General features: G+C 33.0%; 3 protein-coding genes across 6 annotated transcripts in view; 2 read left to right on the top strand and 1 right to left on the bottom strand.

Annotated features, from left to right (window-relative positions):
• Nucleotides 1–15129, top strand: part of LOC105837702 (basement membrane-specific heparan sulfate proteoglycan core protein) — a 162126-nt gene extending 146997 nt beyond the window's left edge. For all 4 annotated transcript variants that reach the window (XM_036292343.1, XM_036292342.1, XM_036292345.1 and 1 more), the window contains 19 exons: nt 8–280; nt 416–970; nt 1221–1641; nt 1865–2084; nt 2155–2446; nt 2593–2853; nt 3173–3439; nt 4194–4382; nt 5109–5393; nt 5618–5769; nt 5895–6202; nt 6484–6950; nt 7149–7314; nt 9173–9566; nt 10071–10440; nt 10709–10910; nt 11039–11389; nt 11706–12167; nt 12437–15129. In XM_036292343.1, coding sequence (XP_036148236.1) covers nt 8–280; nt 416–970; nt 1221–1641; nt 1865–2084; nt 2155–2446; nt 2593–2853; nt 3173–3439; nt 4194–4382; nt 5109–5393; nt 5618–5769; nt 5895–6202; nt 6484–6950; nt 7149–7314; nt 9173–9566; nt 10071–10440; nt 10709–10910; nt 11039–11389; nt 11706–11964 — 5432 coding nt within the window. In that variant the 3' untranslated portion in view covers nt 11965–12167; nt 12437–15129. The remainder of the gene's footprint in view (nt 1–7; nt 281–415; nt 971–1220; nt 1642–1864; nt 2085–2154; nt 2447–2592; nt 2854–3172; nt 3440–4193; nt 4383–5108; nt 5394–5617; nt 5770–5894; nt 6203–6483; nt 6951–7148; nt 7315–9172; nt 9567–10070; nt 10441–10708; nt 10911–11038; nt 11390–11705; nt 12168–12436) is intronic.
• Nucleotides 15130–15654: 525 nt separating this feature from the next.
• Nucleotides 15655–17165, bottom strand: LOC105837712 (protein-S-isoprenylcysteine O-methyltransferase). The gene is made up of 3 exons (XM_012682724.3): nt 16658–17165; nt 15993–16472; nt 15655–15885 (listed from the first exon to the last, which is right to left on the bottom strand). Exons 1-3 carry the CDS (start codon nt 16853–16855, stop codon nt 15703–15705), a joined length of 861 nt encoding a protein of 286 aa, XP_012538178.1. The 5' UTR covers nt 16856–17165; the 3' UTR covers nt 15655–15702.
• Nucleotides 17147–20047, top strand: LOC105837711 (serine/threonine-protein kinase pelle). Its single transcript, XM_036292346.1, has 5 exons — nt 17147–17238; nt 17371–17564; nt 17860–18447; nt 18702–19141; nt 19338–20047. The coding sequence occupies exons 2-5, from the start codon at nt 17459–17461 to the stop codon at nt 19677–19679; spliced, it is 1476 nt and encodes a 491-aa protein (XP_036148239.1). The 5' UTR covers nt 17147–17238; nt 17371–17458; the 3' UTR covers nt 19680–20047.
• The last annotated feature ends 919 nt before the right edge of the window (nt 20048–20966 follow it).

Genomic DNA, 20966 nt, shown 5'->3' with positions numbered 1-20966 from the left:
TTTTAAGGAGCCAATCCAGTGGAGCCTAGAGTTGTTATAAATCCATCATATCAGCAAGTGAGGGAAGGCGAACCGGTTGAGTTCCGCTGTGAAGCCACTGGTAATCCACCACCTCAATTGGATTGGTTACGTGTTCACGGAAGCATGAGTCCAGAGGCGACGTTCTACAACGGCGTGTGGAGCCTTCCAGCCGCATCAAAGAACGACGCAGCAGAGTATAAATGCATCGCTAGGAACAACGTTGGCATAGACGAGAAGACAACCATCTTATATGTTCAAGGTAGAGGTTAAAATATTTCGAATATCACGAGATTATATCTCAAACTATATTAAATTATATAATAATTATCGTTTAATGTTAATCTTAAGACTCATATATGCACATTATTATCGAATACTACATTCTGTGTTGCAGATAATCCTGACAAGCCGCCACCTCAAGGGTTACCGCCGACTGTAACTCCGTCCGAGTGGTCTGGAACCAGCGGAGATGTCGTCAGATTGATTTGCACACCGTCGCAACATGCGAATGTCACGTGGACGAGATCCGGCGGATTACCATTGCCTTATACCGCTAGTCAACGCGACGGTATCTTGACGATCACCAATCCTACTCCCAGCGATTCCGGTATATACGTGTGCACCGCGACGAGTGTTCGAGGAACGGAGACGAGCACTACTGCCAGAATTACGATAGTGTCCCGCAGGGAGCCACCAACGGTCAAGGTCAGACCAGAACGGCAGGAAGTGTCGCAGGGCACAGTGGCCGAGGTGCGTTGCATTACCACCGGAGAGCCAGGTATACAAGTGAAATGGAGCAAGTACACGGAAACGATGAGTTCGCGTGTTCAACAAGTAGGAGATACGCTCAGGATTATTAACGCTCAAGTCTCTGATCGAGGAGTGTACATTTGCCATGTTACCAGCCCCACGGGAAGTTACGAGGCCAGTGCCATCATCGAAGTTGAACGTAAGCTCGTAGAACTTGAAAAAAATTTGTTTCTGCATGTTCTATACATTATAAAATATATTTTTGGATGCAAAAAAAATGCTTAACAATATTCAAAAATAAATATTCTCAAAATTACACGAAAAATTAAACTTAATATAAACTGAAAATGAATGCGTATCTAATAATGATAAATATATAAAATATGTATTTTTATTTTAATTATTTGCTACTCTTAATTTTGTAAAAGCGAATCATCTGTTTGTTACAGCTCGCGAAGCTCCACTTTTAGAACTATACCCACAAGACACACAATCAGTCATCCTCGGTGGTTCTGCCGATCTTCAGTGTCGCGTGAAAGCCGGTTTTCCGGTGCCCGAATTGCACTGGTCTCGCCAAGATCATCGACCATTTGCCTCCAACATCGAACAGCTTCCTGGCGGACTCCTCAGACTATCAAACATCACAACGAGTGATGGTGGTACCTACATTTGTTCTGCGTCAAACGAAGTTGGCTCAACATCAGTCATCGCCCACATCGAAGTACAGTCCATGCCTGTGATCACCGTCACTCCGCAGCATGGCATCTTACAAGTGAAACGCGGAAGTCGAGTTCGTTTAACGTGTAGCGCGACCGGTTATCCGCAACCTAACATAGCTTGGAGCAGACACGTGCACGGAATAACTAGACAGTAAGTTGATTTTATTATAAACTAGACTCTACAAATGTTCTTAATTTGCGATACTGTAACAATTGTAGCAGATTTAAAATAATGTTTAAAATTAATGTTTAAAAGGCTAAATCTTTAAGTTATAAGTCCATACATTTAAAAATTAAGCTTAAATTACGATTTGATTTTAAGAATTCTAATCATTATATAATAATTTCATGTCATTTTTTATCATGATTTTTAGTGACATGTTTAGTAAATTAGCTACTCCATCAAGCGCTGTTTACGAAATATTCGCTGTTTCACCTGATGACGAAGGATCCTACACCTGCCAAGCCACGAATGCCGTAGGAATAGCCGAAGAGCGTATCCAGATACGTATCGAGGAAGACGATTACGTGCCTTGCACTGGCGACAGAGGTGATATTCCGTGCGTGGACGTTCGACAGCGACCTGATGATTCTGTGTGTATTACATTTCTGTCATCACAGATCTAATGCATAATGATATGTTTTAACGAAAAGTGATTTACAGGGGGACTCGAAGGAGACAGAAGGTGGAGTATTGATCCCCAAAGATTATTTAAGAATCCCGAACGGAGGAAAGGTAGAAATGCGTTGTCAGGTCTTTGGACCGGATGGAAACCATATCTATCTGGATTGGAAGAGAAGCGATCATCGTTCCCTTCCGGAAGGTAGCACAGTACACAATGGAGTGTTAAGTATTCCGACTGTTGATAGAAACGCGGCTGGAGAATACATTTGCTTGGGCTTGGATCCTGCTGGCACCGTGCTCTTCCGGGCGAAATCTCATCTTGAAGTTATATGTGAGTGATTGTATATGAGATATGCATTAAATTAATAATAAAAAAACGAGATTAAAAAATGTTTAATCAAATTTTTTTAAAATAATTTTCTTAACAGAAACTGTGCACAGAAGTTAATTAATTTTTTTTTGTTCGATTTTTTCTAGCTCCGCCAAGAATTGAATTAAATCCCACACGTCAGACAGTGGGACCTGGAGAAAATCCATCCATAATTTGCACTGCCACAGGAGACGAACCCCTACATATTGAGTGGGAAGCTATAGGACGTCCATTACCGTATTCTGTATCGCATAGCGGTGGCACCTTGCAATTCCATGGCATTACCTATTCCGACGCTGGCAAATATGTGTGTAAAGCGATCAATTCAGCAGGAACAGCGGAAGCGGTAGCAGAAGTTTTAGTTAATGGTTCGTTGATAATCAATTAAAATTTTTAGCTTACAATATATATAAAATTTTTCTCTTAAATATATTTAAAAAGAAACCATTCTCAATACTAAAAAAAAATTTTTAAGGAGACTATATATAATCGTAATTATATATTAGACAAATGTGTGTTCTTTCTATATGGGACATTTTGTAAATAAAAAATGAGTTTCTGATACAAAGACACAATGTGATGTTTAAGTATTTACTAAAACAGAAAAAAATATTTGCATAAAATGCTATTAAATATTTAAGAATTACTCGAAAAATAATGAGTCAAATCGATATTAACGATTTATAGAACATTCTTATGAAAATCCAAGAATTCGCGCCGAGCAAGGAGACGTGATAACCCATGTCGGTAATTCTGTACGCTTACGTTGCGAGACACGCGAACGTGCTTTGATCCATTGGAGTCGAGAGGGGCAACCTTTGCCGGCCAACGCGCGAATCGGAGAAGATTACTTAGAGTTGATACAAGTGAAGCCGGAAGACAGTGGAAGATACATATGTCAGATTCAGACCAGTCGCGGTGTATCCAGTGATTATATTAATTTCAACGTTTCTGGTAAGTTTCTGGTAAAGACATTATTTCGTTAAGCCCTGTCGTTTCAGCATCATTTCATAGATTTTTTGCTTTTATCTGAATGCATTTACTGAATCGCAGTACACGCTGAAGGATGTTTCGCCTGTTAAATGATTTTAATTTTTGCCTTTGATCCTTTCGGGATGCTATTGATTCTCTGCACAATGAGAAATATTACCATTATTTTGACTTGTAATCTCGAAAGGATGAAATCCTAAACTGCTTTTTTACGAAATATTTTGTTTGCTGAGTGAGTTTTCACAGAACATTATAGACTAGTCCATCTGAAGAGATTTCAACTTCTCCTTTGAGAAACGCAGCCGACATAAAACTATCAATTCCACGTTTGTCTTAATGGAAAAGAAATAATTATTTATAAAAAATTTAAATGATTAATAATAATACACATATATAAATAATAACAATTTACAATTTTTAACAAAATTTTTTATTAAAATAATAGATTTTTATTAAATCTATTATTTTGTACTAATCCAATGCATCATTCATATTACTAACAAACGTGTAACAGATTACTCTCAGACAATACAAAGAGCAAAAGACATCACGGAGGCCTTAAAATTCTAGAAATGCCCTAAAATCTTTTAGATGTCTCTTGAATTTTTGTATCGTTTGGCCTGTTAATGATCATATATACATATATATATTACAAGCGTGGTTCCATAAACGTTTCCACAAGTTTAGGTTTTTTTACAAGGCTCGCGTTATGATTTAGTAGTTAATTTGCTTGCGGATTGCATGCCAGTGTACCGATCGCAGTGCAGGCACTGGGAGTATCAATGCAGAAGCCTACAATGCATTCCGATGGAATACTTTTGCGATGGCTATGTTCAGTGCAGCGACGGTACTGACGAACGCTTCTGCCGCAACGCGCGCTATCGCCAATATCTTCAAAGACGACGCGGTTTGTTTTGAGATATATGTGTATCGTGTGACGTCCCGTAGTTCTACTCGTAGTGAACTGTCCCTTTCTCGCTTACTGTACGAACCTTATGAGGAAAGGATACGGATTAAAATAAATTTCTAGCCGAAAAAGATTCTACAATGTTACGAGTTTCCGACCAGTTTTATTTTCTCATAAAATAAAATATTTTTCTAAGCAAAATATAGTGCAAAAGAAGTGCACGCCACCCGTATCCCATCCTTCTTATCAGCAGCAAATACAATACGTGTGTAAATCTATACATTATACATATATAAATAAATAAATAAATTATATATATATATATATATATATATATATATATATACACTTTAGACTTAGTCCAACGTTATTTTTTGTTAAAATTTTTATTTCAAGTGAATCTCTAAAATCTTTTGCCATCAATTGCTAATATGATTTCAACGAGAAATAATTTTTTTCTACGTTTTTTCTATATTTTTTCCGTGGTCTTATTTTTCTACTTACATAATTTTTCATGGTGAATTTTAAAATGACATAAAGATCGAGTTTATGGACACATCGAATAAAACTTTGCAATCGACTCTCATAGTTTGTTTTAGAAAATGATCGAGACTATAGTATCTTCTTCGTGATATATATGGCGATATGCAAAACAGGATATACATTTTTCTAATTCTACACTTTCTTGATCCTAATGTATAGCTAATATGTATACTTCGATTTTAGCTGCTGCGGTACCTTCAGTGAGCGTCGAGGTGTCTCAAGATCCGGTAAACATCGGTGATACAGTTGATATACACTGCACATACATGATACACACTGGGATGACGCGTAGTCCACGTTATCGTTGGACGAGACCGAATCACGCGAGTCTACCAGCAAACGCTCAAGAGTACGGCAATGTCTTGAGACTGACTAATGTAGCCGTTAGCGATAGCGGACCCTACAGGTGCATAGTAATGGACACGCCCGAAGGTATACTCGAAAAGGACTTCAATCTGATCGTGCACGGTAAGATATATTTTCTGATATGAAAAAGAGCGCGTATAAAAAGTACCGCATAAATCGACAGATGAATGATAATATTTGATAAAATATTCTTTCATATCTCTGTTAATAAACATCTGTTTTTGTCATGCTTACTTAAATTGCATACGTTTTACGTAAGTATGAAACAACGAACAATTAATATCATTGTGAAAATGACTGTAAATGAAACATTCATGATTTTCCAGGCGGAATTCTCGATGAACCAGCGATCGAGACCAAATTTGCACCGTATGGATCAAGTCTGGAAATGGATTGTCGTCTAGATCTCGAGCCGCCAATACAATACCAATGGAATAAACTTGGTGGACTTCTACCACGCGATAGCCAAACTTATGAAGTACATAAAATATGTATAATATAGTTTACTCTAATTAGAAGACTCTCGCATATTAATGATAATTGTTACGTTGATAAAATGTCTCGTACTATTCGATAATTTGATATGTATTTTTTATTTTACAGAATAAATTAAAGTTGACTAACGTAAAGGCTGAAGACGCTGGAACATACGTTTGTGTTGGAAGTAATGGAGAATCGCGAGTCGAAGTACCTACGGTGCTGGTTGTAACAGGAGTTGTGCCTAATTTTAGTCAAGCGCCCGAAAGCTATATCGCCTTCCCGCCTCTACCAGACTCCTACCTCAAATTTAACATAGAAATCTCTTTCAAACCGGAAAGTTACGATGGCATTCTATTATATAATGACGAGTCTCCTGAAGGCAACGGCGACTTTATCGTTTTATCTTTAAATAATGGATACCCGCAATTCAAGTAAATAAAAAAATCTCGTTAAATATGTGCGAAACGCGTCATGAGCTGTTATTTCACTTGTCGAGTATAAAGTCAACTTTATTTATAGTTACTTAAAGAATTATGTGATTAAAAAATAATTTTCAACATACATATTTTATACATTGAAAATTAAGCACTTGCCACCATTATTGTTTTTCAAATTAAACATTGAAATTATTTTTAAATTGAGCATGAAATTTTTTAGTGATAAGTGAATAAGTTTCTAAACGCACATATTAATATAATGAATTTCTCAATAGATTCAATCTTGGTTCTGGACCAGCCGTTATTCGTGCGGATAAGCCTGTTACTCTGAGCGAATGGCACACCATCAAGCTTCAACGCAATCGAAGGGAGGGAACGATGCTGGTGGATGGTGATGGTCCTTACAAGATGATCGCTTTGGGCAGACGCCAAGGTCTAGATCTCAAAGAACCACTTTACATCGGCGGAGTACCTAGCTACAACAGAATCAACAAACAGGCCGAGGCGAACACAGGTTTCGTCGGATGCATTAGCCGATTAGTTCTTGGGGAGAAGCAGGTTGATCTGATGAGCGATCAAACTGAAAGCGTGGGTATCACAACTTGTGAAACCTGCGCTGAGAATCCGTGTAACAATGGTGGTGTGTGTCAGGAAGCGGCCACGAAGAATGGTTACACGTGCCTCTGTCGAGCCGGTTTTAGCGGCAAGCATTGTGACAACGTCGGGCAATCCTGTTATCCAGGTACAAAATGACTCGTACTAATTATATTTTAATTATAATTATTTAAAAATGTGAAAATTTATACTTTTGATTAATCTTAAGAATTATATGCATAATATGTGTAGCTATTACTAAAAATAAAATGTCTTACTACTTTATTGCTCTAATTTAAAGTCTTTGAGCAATGAGACTCATACTAAATAGATTGAATAACGTTAGGTGCATGCGGAGAAGGTAAATGCGTCGACAAAGAGATCGGCTTCGATTGTTACTGTCCGATTGGAAAGACAGGATCAAGATGCGAATATTCGATGGACATTCACGACCCGGCTTTCTATGATGATAAAGCTTTTATTGCTCACGAGACTCCAAAAGCTCTCAGATGGTGAGTATTATCGCCACTCGATTGAACGCACGTGCATGAACTATTTCTTAATGAAATGAATTGCACTTAGTCGATGTTACAAGCGCACAGGATAAACGTATTGTTAGTGATTGCATCTCACTTATTTATTTTAAATTAAGTTTTCTTAAGTTAATTATTTGTACATAGATTTTCACCTGTGAAAAATAAATGAAATAAAAGAGATAAATTGAGTTCTCTTAAGTTAATTATTTGTACATAGATTTTCACGTGTGAAAAATAAATGAAATAAAAGAGGTACATATTCTTTAAAATATTATGTAATTGGTAAGATATAGATCCTGAATATAATTAATAATAATTGTACAGTTATATAAATAAATATTAATAAATTCTGTAAAATTGTTCTTCTAAAATCTTTGGGGCACGAAAAATTCTATCTAGATGGAGAATTGTTATAAATACAAAAAGATAAATATTATAAAAGAATCTTTACGCCTTTGACGAACTAACAGAACTATAATTGGAATATAGGTATTAATCTCATTGTCAGTGCATATGAATATCCTCAAGCATCCTAATTACTAAAATTATTTTCAGGGAAAGAGAGAGTTCGAGCACTACACACAGTCGATCACGATTACGCAACGCACAAGTTAGGAAACCACGATCAAGGCCACATCACCACAATAATTTGCACCACACAAAAAAACATTAGCTAGACCTAGCACCAATTTTACGCACTTAGAAAATCATTACTTATCCAGTCACAGCAATAATAAACTTCTCCCATAGTAGATTTAATAAATCACAAAACATTATGAGCTACTTAAAATTTTAACATTTATGCCTGTATCCGAAGAAATTAATCGAATATGACTTATTTTTCACTGCCTTTTATCCTTTGTTTGGTATGCGTGTAGCGACAGTTAAAGGGAAAAAAAGAATAAGCAATGAGTTTTAACAGGTATTTTGCAATGAACCTGCATAGTGCGTAGTTCCTTGTACGAACGTCATGGTGCTGTAATGTTAGAACAACAATCAATTTATGAATTAGTAATTAATATGTTTTGTACAGCTTCTTAATTAATACACTTAACGCGTCACTTTAGTCATTATTAATTATTAAAAGTAAATACGTGAAGTCACTGCCAAATCAGTCTCGCATTTAACAGATAGTCTCTACTCAAGCTTAGAAAACGTCAAAGTCGTAGCATTCACATACGTGTATATGACAGTTATATATGACAGCATATGTAAAATGTTTGTACTTATATATATATCTAAGAATCTATAAATATATATAAATAATTAAAAGAAGAGATGTTCACGTATGAATGATCGTTTATATATATATATATACTCAGCGAAATTATGCTATACGAATAAATATTTTTAAAACAAATAAATGGAAATTAATATAATAAGTTATACATTCTAATTTAAGTTAGCGTTTTGTTCGATTTCATCACCTTGCATGTGACGTAAAATGTTAAAAGAATTTAAGACGAAGAGGTAAGTTTTTAAGACAAAAACATTATTCATATATCTGTTTTGATAGTGTTGCTTGAACCAGCTTTTGTATATTTTTATGTACATGTGTGTATACAAATTCTTTTTTGTCTATGTTTCTCCCAATTTTTCTACACGAGTTTTTTGTGCAAATCGTAACAGATTAGCTTATCATGAAACTAATTTTAAACTTCTATAAATAGCAGTGAAACAAAGAATAATGAGACATTCATTTAAATATTTTACGCATAAAAAAAGTAAAGTGACAGTGTGCAAATTGAGTTTAATTAACAAATGACATATGTTGCTTCTTCTTTGAAAATATACAATAATAAGTTTTTCTTACTTGTTTTATACCTAATTTTAGGCTTACCGTAACCATGAGTTTTAATCCTGCGGACGCCGGGGACGGGATCTTGATGTATTGTTCGCAAAGTGACGAAGGCCTTGGAGATTTTGCAGCGCTCGTATTAAAGAACAAGCACGTTGAGTTTCGCTTCGACATCGGTTCTGGAATGACGATAATAAGATCACCTCACGCCATCCAATCCGGTGTATGGACGTACGTGACAGTGAATCGAGATTTTAAGGATGTGAAATTGTCGGTGAACGGCGAGCCATTCGTGGAGGGCAAATCGCGCGGAGCTGCGAGAACCATGAATCTAAATACACCTCTTTACATTGGAGGGGTAGATCGCAGAAGAATCACGATTAATCGAAACATCAGCGTCGATCGTGGCTTTCGTGGATGCATAAGCGAAGTAAGCAAAATTATTAATATACAAAACAGTGGTATACAAGACTTTGAAATTAATTTTATATAGCATTAATATTTGATAAGAAATTTTTTTGTAAAATCTAGATGTGTAGTTCTCTATTAAGAGCGTAAACAAAATGAATCTTTTTCAGTTTAATATTTGGTATTTAATATGTTACTTTAATAACTGAATTAATAAAAGCACTGAAAAATTTTCTAATAATTTTTATATGGCTTAGAATAATCTTCAAAAATACTACGGAATTTTATAAAAAGTTATAAAATTATACAGAAATTAAATTCTGAAAAATTCTGACGAATTCTGAAAAATTATATAAAAAGCTCGGAAAACAATTTTTTCTGAAAAAAATTACAGAGAAGTTTCAGTGAAATCTTGAAAAAGTCATTTATAAAAAATAGTGGGTTAAGGTGATTAAAAATATAAAAAATTTAATAACTTTATTGCAATGAAGAAAGCAAAATTTTATTTAATGAATACATATTACAGCTGGAAGTTTCATCAGTCAATATAGACATAGTGAAGTCATCAATCGACGCGGCCAATATCGAGGACTGTTCGGAGCCTCATCCGAATCAGACGATGATCCATACAACTATCACCACTCCGGCCACGCAGCCGCCAACAACGTCGTACGATCATTGCGCATTGAACTCCTGCATTCACGGCCAATGTCAAAGTCTAAGCGATGACTATTCGTGTATATGCGAATATGGATATGCAGGCAGAAATTGCGAAAAGATGCTAAAGCAATGCGAATTTCTCACTCCGTGTAGAAATGGAGGCTCTTGTACGGATCTTCACGATTCCTACAAATGCGATTGTCGTCTTGGTTACAATGGGCAGAATTGTGAAAAGAGTGAGTACATGAAGTGTGCTGTATTTATGCGTAAATTACAATCAGCAATGAGAAAGAATTTCATAAATTTTTAAAGAAAAGGCGAAAATTATTTCTCGTGACATTTGTATGAATGTTTAGGTATGTTACAAAAAGCTGTAATAATTTTAAAAAATCGTTAAAATAATATATTACTAACCTAATTATATATTAAAGATACATAATACAATTTTTAAAAGTATAAATTAATAAATTAAATAATTAAAATAAAATAATTATATGTTTGTAGCGGCAGAGATTACATACGACGTTGCCTTCAGAGGAGACGGTTGGCTGGAACTAGACAGATCTATCATGATGCACGAAGAAGAGCGTGAGGTTTTAGGTCTCGAGATTAGCACTAATAAGAGTCATGGATTGATCATGTGGCACGGACAAACGCAGAATGATCTAACTCCCGATGATTACATTGCTGTTGCTGTAGTAGATGGGTAAACAATATACATTGCAATGTAAAACGAAACTGTCGTTTTAATCTTAAGATATTGATGAATCTTTGAATAAAAATTATTTTACTTTTTCTTATTATCTTGTTTTTGTTTTCTTGTTATTGATATAGATATGTAGAATATCAATACAATTTGGGCTCCGGTCCCGCTGTGATTCGTGTCACCGCCCAACGGGTCGATGATGGGGAACGACACAGAATAATCCTAAAACGTCAAGGAAGCGATGGCAGTATCGAACTGAACGGCGAGCATACTGAGAGCGGGATCAGCGATGGACTTCAGCAAACCCTGAACGCGAGGGGTAACGTTTACTTAGGCGGTTTACCGGACTACGCGATGACTTATGGCAGATACCACGACGGATTCTCTGGTTGTATTTATACGCTAGAGGTACAAGACTCAGGAGCCATCGATATTGGCGAGAAGGCAATTAAAGGTGTAAACGTCTCGCCGTGCACTAGGTAAACACGAAAAATCTTAAAAAATCTTTTCCTTAAGTCCGTAATTTTTCGCAGTATTTTTTACATTAAATTGTTTTTTTTTGTCTTTAGTAAAAATCGAAGTCATTTCTTTTTACTTAGATCATTAGATTTTTGTCAGTAAATTTAGTGCTTTAGATTATATTAATAAAATTTGATCTTTAATTACTTTGAGAGCCGGTAATATAATAAATTGTAGAAATTATAACAATATTGATTGTTGAAATAATTATATGCAGTAAGATAATGTATGAAATAATGAATAATTTCGTTGGATATTATTTGGCATGCTGCTCAGAGTAAGGTGGATACCATCTTCACTAGTATTCACGGATGCGGATGCAGACGGATTTGATGCGTTTGTACCGCCGCCGCCGGTGAACATTATTCATCCGAAACCCGCATCTAATCTCGCCGCGTATGACATGACAAGTTACTCGTTGTTAATTATACTTCAAAATCTCATTGCTTTGACTAGGGATATTAAGGAACAAAGTGTACTTTTCACGCTGTTATGCGTAGACGCAGTTAACATTTTCAATAGCTTATTAAGCTAAATGAATAGAACATTATCGATCTTAAACTTGTCGGAAATACACATATCCCTTTAGACCAAATTACCTATTATTATCAAATCGAAGTTGCGAATGTACAGTACTTTGAAGGGTGTGTATTTCTGCGGTATAATATGTACAGTTTATAAATTTGTAAATTATTTAATGCTTAACACTGACGTCGGAAGTAGCACGACGAATTTACGGTACGTTTTTTCTCCAGCTTTCTTTCTTCCGTCATAGATATCAACTTTGATGAAAAGAATTTCATAAAATTTTGATGAAATTTCAATTTTTTTGAATTTTACTTTGGAACATTTTAACCGTGATAATTTTATCAAAGTTTTGTCAACATTAATTAACTTTAATAACTTCATTAAAAAGTCGTTAATTTTATTTATTATAAAAATATAAATAAATAAATTTGTTATACTATAAATATCTATCAATCTTGTATATTGTTTTTATTTTGTAGTGATCGAACTGATAGACTTCTTACAAGTGGTGACTTCAGGAGATACTGAAGAGAAGATCTGCATTTGCATGAGGAACACACCGCGAATTCGTACCATTGTTGAGCGGTAATGCCACTAATGTGAATGTGTTAAAAGCCAAATATATACATTAAATTTTTCATACATAATTTTGAGGAGGACATTAGAAGTATAAAGGATCAAAAGCAAACCTGTTATCACAGCTAATCAAACGTTGTCGGAACATTGTATAAAATAAAGCTACTTTTCGATTGCAGTAATTTGATTTGACGGAACATTCTGCATATACACGCAAAAATCGAAAAGTAACACATATTTAAAATATATGTATTTCTTTTATAGTTTGTCATGAACGGGGAACTTGAGACATAACATGTGAAAAGAAAGTAACTATTGCTAAATGAGCGAGAAAATTTTATATCCATAAATATACAGAGTCTACATGCACTAATATATTGCTATCAATATTTTATAATTAAAATAACTATAAAGTTTTATACTACTTTATTTGTACAAAAAAGGTAGATACAATTCAATTCGCAAATAATCGAATTATTATTTTAAAAGTGGCAGAAGATTTATGCATTATTTAGAATTATAATTTATTATTGATTACGATATAAATAAAAAAGGACATAGCGATTAAACTTCTCAATTCTCACGTCTTTTTGTTTTTTCTTATTCTGTTTATTGTTATCAAGTTTTGCGCTATCTTATTTTTGTGAATCAGCTGGATGTTTGTAAGCAGCTGATACGGCGACTGATATGAAAGGAAGATGTGTTGATGATAAAGTATATAGTTATAATTTTTCACTGCCATTGTGCTGATTTATTCATATTTATAATATGATAAAATTCACGTCGTATAGAGAATAAATGTTATTCACCGGCGTATGAGTGTAATCAAAGCTTTAATAAGACTCTGTTACATATTCACCCCATGTTATCGAAAAGACAATAAATTTTCGTCATAAACCAAAGCCATTTTGTTGAAGAAACTTTTCTATCAATATTATAAGCATCGTTTTTACATGTTGGAAAGATAATGCACATTTATATATGTATATATATATATATATATATATATATATTTATAATACTAATAAGTTACGAACACATTATCCTCCAGTGACTATTAATCTCTGAAAAACAAGACAACAAAACATATACAATCAACAATCAAATAGAGGATTGATGAACTGCTGATTCTTCGAATCTAGATTGCACTCATACCATGATGAATACTTATCATTTATTATCGTATATATCGTAGGTGCTTAATTGTGATTTTAATGCAAAGGAGTAGCAGGCGAGTAATCAAGAATCGATAAATAAATGGTAAATAAGTATAACTAAGAAAGCATCATCGAACGTATGTGTTTTTTTTTTTAAGATTTTTAATCAGTCTGCGTGATATATAAACAAAGAAAGTTATATATGAGAAAGAATTGCAATAGGAATAAGAATGGCGAAAGTAAAAGAAATGTGTGTTGCTACATATATAAAATTTATATCGAATAGATTATGAAAAACCCGTGTATAAAATAAAACAGTGTTCTCTGATATTCTCTATATTCGAGATCTTATGAAAGTAAAACGTACAATTTGATAATAATAACAAGTATTCGGCCACCAAGATATATATATCTGCGCAATTAGATTATAATTCCTAATATCAGTTAAAAAGTGCAATATTTATAACATAAAAAGCAAGTGTTTTATTACATTTTCAAACTATTAAAACAGTTGATCTTAATCTTCCTAAATCATTAAATTATATTATATGCGTACGAAATATTTTATATCAATATAAATATTTATCATATAATTCATTATCAATTTAACACTTTCTTTACATGTATTTATTTTATTAATTTATATGATAAAAATAGAACATTTACGCAATAGAATTATTAATATTATACAAAGAAACTACATCATTGTGATCTAATTTTTCTCTATAGTTCTTTTTATTTAGTTTTTTTTTCTATTTATTCTGTCAAGAAATATTGTCTAATTTATACAAACTGTTTTAGTTTTCAAAGATCTTCATACGTAACATACATACTCTGCAGTATGTGCATTGATAATGATATTTAATATTTCGTTAATCTATTCTTTGCATAAATCAATTGTTGCGCATAATGAAAGAAGAAATGTCATTGAACGAAATTCTACAGATTGCCTTCAGATATTATTTGAAAAATGAGAGATACCAAGATACTATATCATAGCTGTCGTGGAATTTTCTACGATTCTATTACTGTTGTAAACATACTGTAAATGATCATGTACAGAAAAAAATCTATGCATATACTTGTATATTATATTCTAATACTTTAATCATACACTCCGACATCGAATGAACGCTTTTGGATGTTCATGCAAACGTTAGTTACATAATACTGTAATATGTATATTGCGTTATATACAGGGTGCAATAAAAAATTTTTCGGCCTGCCTTTGTTACGCGATTGCGGTATTCGTGTGAATAATGCCAGTAGCATCCTAATTAGAACATCTCAATTAGGATCGATGTTGCAGTTGATAATATTGCTCCCTGTATATAAAATCATACTGAAAGTATCTACCGTAATATATATAAATGTAGTCTATTGTTACATAATAATTCTTCAAAGAAAATGAGACAATAAATTATAATTTTGCTAACAAACTGTATTTTTCCTTATTTATTGTAAATATTTCCATGAATAAAATTTTAACTTCTTTATTGCCAAACATTTCAATTTCTAAACATAAGTCTTGTACATCTTGCATTCTTAATGAGCATTTGCAGGAAACATGTAAGAACAGAGATTATTAAAAAAAATTTATTTATATAACTTTACAAAACTTACATACTATTAGTATTTTTATATCGTATACTAGTACATTGTAATTGTTAAGTAACAATTATTCTTACATCAAACCTGAGTTTCTCATAAAAAATTTGACTAGATAATAATAAATGTGTAAATTGTCATTAAGTGTGTGTGTGTGTGTGTGTGTGTGTAAAATCACATATCACAAGTAAAATTATTTAAACAGCAAATGAAAAAAAGGTTTAATTGATAAATAATAGTTAATATTATTGTACCTAAATTTTATATATATATACATACAAAATTTTTTTTTAATTTGATACTTATAATTAATTAATTAAATCATTTTCTATAAATATACAAAACATTTCTTTCTATTTGTCAGGATAACTTTATACAAAATTGGATTACACCATTGTTGAGTGCTATGAATTAATCTTATATCCAGAAATAAATGGAAGCCCAGTACCTACTCTCTCTTGATATTCAAGGTAGTCTTCGCCGAAGAAATTTAACAAAGTTATTTCTTCAATCATAACACGCTCATGGAAGAAATTCCATGACATCAATGCATACGCAAAAAGGCATAGTGGATTTTGAAGTATTAACTGCAATAAGAATTTGAAAAATGTTGATTCATAATTGTAAGTTGATTCGTAATTGTAAAACTATAAAAAACAAAGTCTTTTATTATAGAAAATTTATGATATTTTACCTGTGTTCCTATAGACCAGTAAAACCATCCTACATAACTAGGATGCCTACAAAAATTATATACACCATGTGTAATAAGTTCATGATTGTCACTCTTCTCAATTTGTACAACATGGTTAAAGTTGTGTTTTGCAGTGCACATTGCTGCTTTTCTTAAAATTTCACCAGAAATGCACAACATCAGACCAAGATAGGACACTGGGGAGAGTACTTTCATTCTGTGAAAGTAATGTCTCTCTATCAAAAACTCTATCCAACTGAGACATGCTGCCACTCCATATGCTATGCTGTGATTGAGGATGAAACTATCGATTGATAGAGTAGCTGGATTTGTCCATGCTATAGTTAGAAATTCTGAATAATGAAAACTTGCTAATACTGTCGTGTAAATGCCAAACACCTGCCATGATGATGGAGCATTAATTGATATTAGGATACCAATTCCAAATACATATCCAAGAAACAACGCTCTGATTGCTATCTATAAAAAAAAGGGAGAAATATTTTAAGTGTAAAATTATAAAGTGACTTGTAAGATGAGTCTTCTAAGTCATTAATCGCATTGTGCGCAAATGCAACTTTGCTTTATATAAAAAAAAACATTTGTGACTGATTAATCAATGCATTAAAAAACTTATATACGTAATATAATAAGACGATACTTACTTGATAAGCAAAACCGCGAAACGCCAAAAATGCAAATACATTTATAAGAATGTACTGTACTGCGTGTAGAAACCAAATATTTGTAAAATATGCGGCATAAATATTGAAGCCTAATCTGAACTGCAGTTCAGGGGAAAGCGAGATTAAACCCGCTGCGATAAAGCAGAAAAGACTAAGGACTCCATCGCGACACAGCATCTTTTTTGCGAATCTTTTCCTCGATACTTTTAAAGTGACGAACGAACTTTTAATTGTTATTCATAGCAATTCATGACCATTCATGACTCGTACTTTTTACAGAAGTTTGTGCGCTTTATCAGCAATAATATTATCTCTCACTGTCGAATAATAAGAATTAAAAGTCAAATTTCTTAAGAAAGCGATGCAACCAGTCAAAACTACTAAACGAAATGCCCAAACATTCTGAACTAAGGAGTCTAAGGACTGCTAAGGACTTGTGTGGATTTCTAGATTAGAGGTTAGGTATGCACTTTCACGCACTCTCGTGTACTCCAGACTCCAAACTCCAGGCATACGTATTCCAAAATGTAGGAGCAACCGAGCAAGTGCCATCTGATGATGTAAGTAATTAACTGCCAGTATATACCACTGTATACCACTGTGCAATTGCTGTTATGCTGTAGTTTTTTTAGAGTTGCAGTTAAATGTAGTTTAATGTTAACAAAATATTATAATTTTTGACATTATTTTAGTGATGTACTGCTACGTAGCACATTTATTTGTATAACGAGTTAAAAGCCTTATAACTTACAACGATATTGAGGTCTGATAATTTGTGAAATGGCAACAATGGAGAACATTAAATATATTTACCATTTACCGTTTTCCGAACGATCAGAATTTTGTAAAATTATGAACCAAAATGATAAGTGGGAAGAGCTAGCTGGTATGTTGATTGAAAATCACTATACTTAAAAAATGTATACTTTCACGCGCTCTCTAATCTATTTGTTTATTGATAACCTATAGTTATTAAAACTAGCTGCTTTATGATTTTACATTAAATTGTATTTATCTTTTAATGTCAGTTTTGCTTATTAGCTTTAATTAATTCGAATTAAATGCATGTGTAATAAAATTCATTGTGTAAAGCTTGTACCTTTAAATTTTTTATATTATATTAATTTGTAATAATTATATTAATTATATTAATTATATTAATTATATTAATGTAATGGCAGGTACCTGGATGAAATATGATGTTCTAACAATACAAAGTTTAAGAAAGGAGAAAAATCCTACGGATGAACTATTGACGCTATGGGGCCATTATAATCATACAATAGTAGAATTATTTGTTTTATTATCCAGAATGCAGCATTATCAGTCAATGGTACCTTTACTACCTTATGTTGATCAGAAATTCCATCGGCTTTTGCACAATGGAGAAGGCAATTTGCAGAACATATCACACAGGCAGTTGGCTGTCAACAAGAATACCAAAGATTTGAAAATTGGCACACAGAATTTCAATCAACGTGTGCTGCCGCAGCAGAGTATCAATAAAATTTTGAATCAACCAACAGCTCAGTTGGGCGTCAGTCCGAGCAACTCCAATAATTTGTTGGTAGCCTCACCAGGTGCTGCTGCCGCTTTCTCACCGTCTCCACAAAATACTGGTAGTAACGAGAAAAAGATCAATGAATCACCACTGCCAAAGACAGAAACCACTTTGCCTCATGCAAGTTATAGTGAACTGGCTATTGCCACAGATGGATGGAATCAGCACAACATATTAGGGAAAGGTGGTTTTGGAACAGTCTACAGAGGTATGTTATAATTTGTATGAATGTATAAATTGTACATAGTAATTATATAACAATTATAAAAGTTAAACTGAGAGAAGATTTTTGATCTTTTTTTTAAGATCTTTCATAGATTTTTTAAAGATTAATATAAATTTCAGACAGATTTATATCAATTAGATAGTATTAATAGTTATAATTTTTTTATAGAAATTTAATACATTTTTTAAAAAACTGCTTATTAAGTCTCTGTTAAATTACATTTATATACATTATAGGCTTTTGGAAAAATACTGATGTGGCAATAAAGAAGATTCGACAAACAGGGTCTGATTCCGATGAAAGTTACATACTCCAACTTCAGCAATCGTTGAAAGAGATCAAGATTTTGAATTCCCGTACCCATGAAAATATCTTATCTTTGTACGCATATAGTTTTGGCGGCGAGGCACCGTGCCTGGTTTATCAGCTGATGAAAAACGGGTCTTTGGAGGATAGACTGTTGTTAAGACAAAAAAGTAAGCCATTAATGTGGATGCAAAGGCATGAAATTGCTAAAGGTATTGCACGCGGATTGCAATACTTGCACACCATCGGAGAGAAACCGTTGATCCACGGTGATATTAAAAGTGCAAATATTTTGTTGGATAAAAATTTTGAACCCAGAATTGGCGATTTTGGCTTGGCGCGGGAAGGTCCTGAAAGAGACAGTATGAAGGTAAGTGATTATTATAAAAATTTAACGTGAATGATTTGTAAGATTCAAGTTAATAGATAAACTACAAGAGAAGAGGCTTTTCCTTATTTTGTGATTATTTTACATATTAAATGTGAAGGTGAATTTTGTAATATTATAGTAGATGTTATGAAAAATTATTGATATTAATAACAACACAACTATTAATGATTATTAGATAAGCAGAATTCATGGGACAAGACCTTACTTACCGGAAGAATTTTTACGCGACAAAAAATTGTCTACAAAAATAGATACTTATAGTTATGGTATAGTCTTATTCGAAATGGCAACTGGTCTTCGGGCTTATGACGATTCACGGCCTGAGAAAAAATTGTTAGGAGATTTAATTGAAACTTGGAAAGACAAAGACATTTTTTTATTGATGGATAAAAAGGGTGGTGAAGAGAACAAGCAAGTTTATAGAAATTTAATGTCAATAGGAAAATGGTGTGCTAATGGATTGGCGCAAAATCGACCTGAAATGGAACTTGTGTTTCAAACGTTAAATGATTTATGAAATTTCGTAATTATTACGTATATTTTTATACTTTTTAAGACGAATACTTACTGTAATTGCAAATATCATAAACGTAATGTGATACTTTAATGGATTTTGTGTGTGTGTGTGTGTGTGTGTGTGTGTGTGTGTGTGTGTGTGTGTGTGTGTGTGTGTGTGTGTGTGTGTGTGTGTGTGTGTGTGTGTGTGTGTGTGTGTGTGTGTGTGTGTGTACGTGTGTGTGCAGAGTGTTCTAAACATGTGGGTCGTAAAAAGATAGAAGGGATCGAGATGAACATAAAAGTCCAATATTGTCTTGGATTAGATCTTGGGTTAGGTCCACCAATAATCGAGGTATTAATTTTTCAAATTATATGAATGAGAGCGCACCGAGGGAAGAGCTCGATCCGCTCGAGCCATAACACGGAAGAAAAAATCTATCGTGAATGTACGATAAGCTTTCATTAATTTACTGTTCACAATTATGATAGAAATTAATTAGATTATTTGCAGATTTCATACGTTAATATCTCGATTATTGGTAGATACCTAACCCAAGACAATATTGGACTTTTATGTTCATCTCGATCTCTTCTACCTTTTTACGAGCGTTGACTCACATGTTTTAACACACCCTGTATATTATATATATACATATATATGGGTGAAATATATTGTAAATATAATATTGTTATGAAACTTAATCATATTTTTAGAAATATATGTTTATATATTTGTTACATGTATTAATCTATTTTATTTTATAATATTAATTTTATCAAATAAAGATTATTAACACTACACACTCACCTTACACTTTTACTAGAAAAATTTAAGAAAAGAACATATTAACAATATATAAATTATATGTAATACAAAAAGAAAACATTTTTATCATGCTTTATTTTTTTTGACTAACTTCGCAATATATTTTATTACTTATTGCAAGAGTATACGTTACAACAATATTTTATACAGAAGGCAAAACAAACAAATAAGCTTAGCATTAAAATACAAAAATGATTATGCAATAACATTCTTTTTTTATTGTAGGCCCTGTAAAAATGTATGCAACTAAGATCATATACCACATGTACATACATGCAAACTCATTTTATTATTCTGTCATGATTATTTATGTAATATCAATTTTTTATTAAACAGATCACAAAAAAGTATATTCTTTTACCTAAATAAATTAAAATTAAATTGACATCTTACAATACGGCAGATTAATATTTAAAAATCAGTTCGGACAAAAATCTACTTTTTTGTAAGGTTTTCTATTTCGTAATCCAGTATTTAAAA

This window comes from Monomorium pharaonis, chromosome 9, assembly GCF_013373865.1.
Source record: "Monomorium pharaonis isolate MP-MQ-018 chromosome 9, ASM1337386v2, whole genome shotgun sequence".
Classification (NCBI taxonomy): Eukaryota; Metazoa; Arthropoda; class Insecta; order Hymenoptera; family Formicidae; genus Monomorium; species Monomorium pharaonis.
This window is presented reverse-complemented; position numbering and strand designations above follow the sequence as displayed.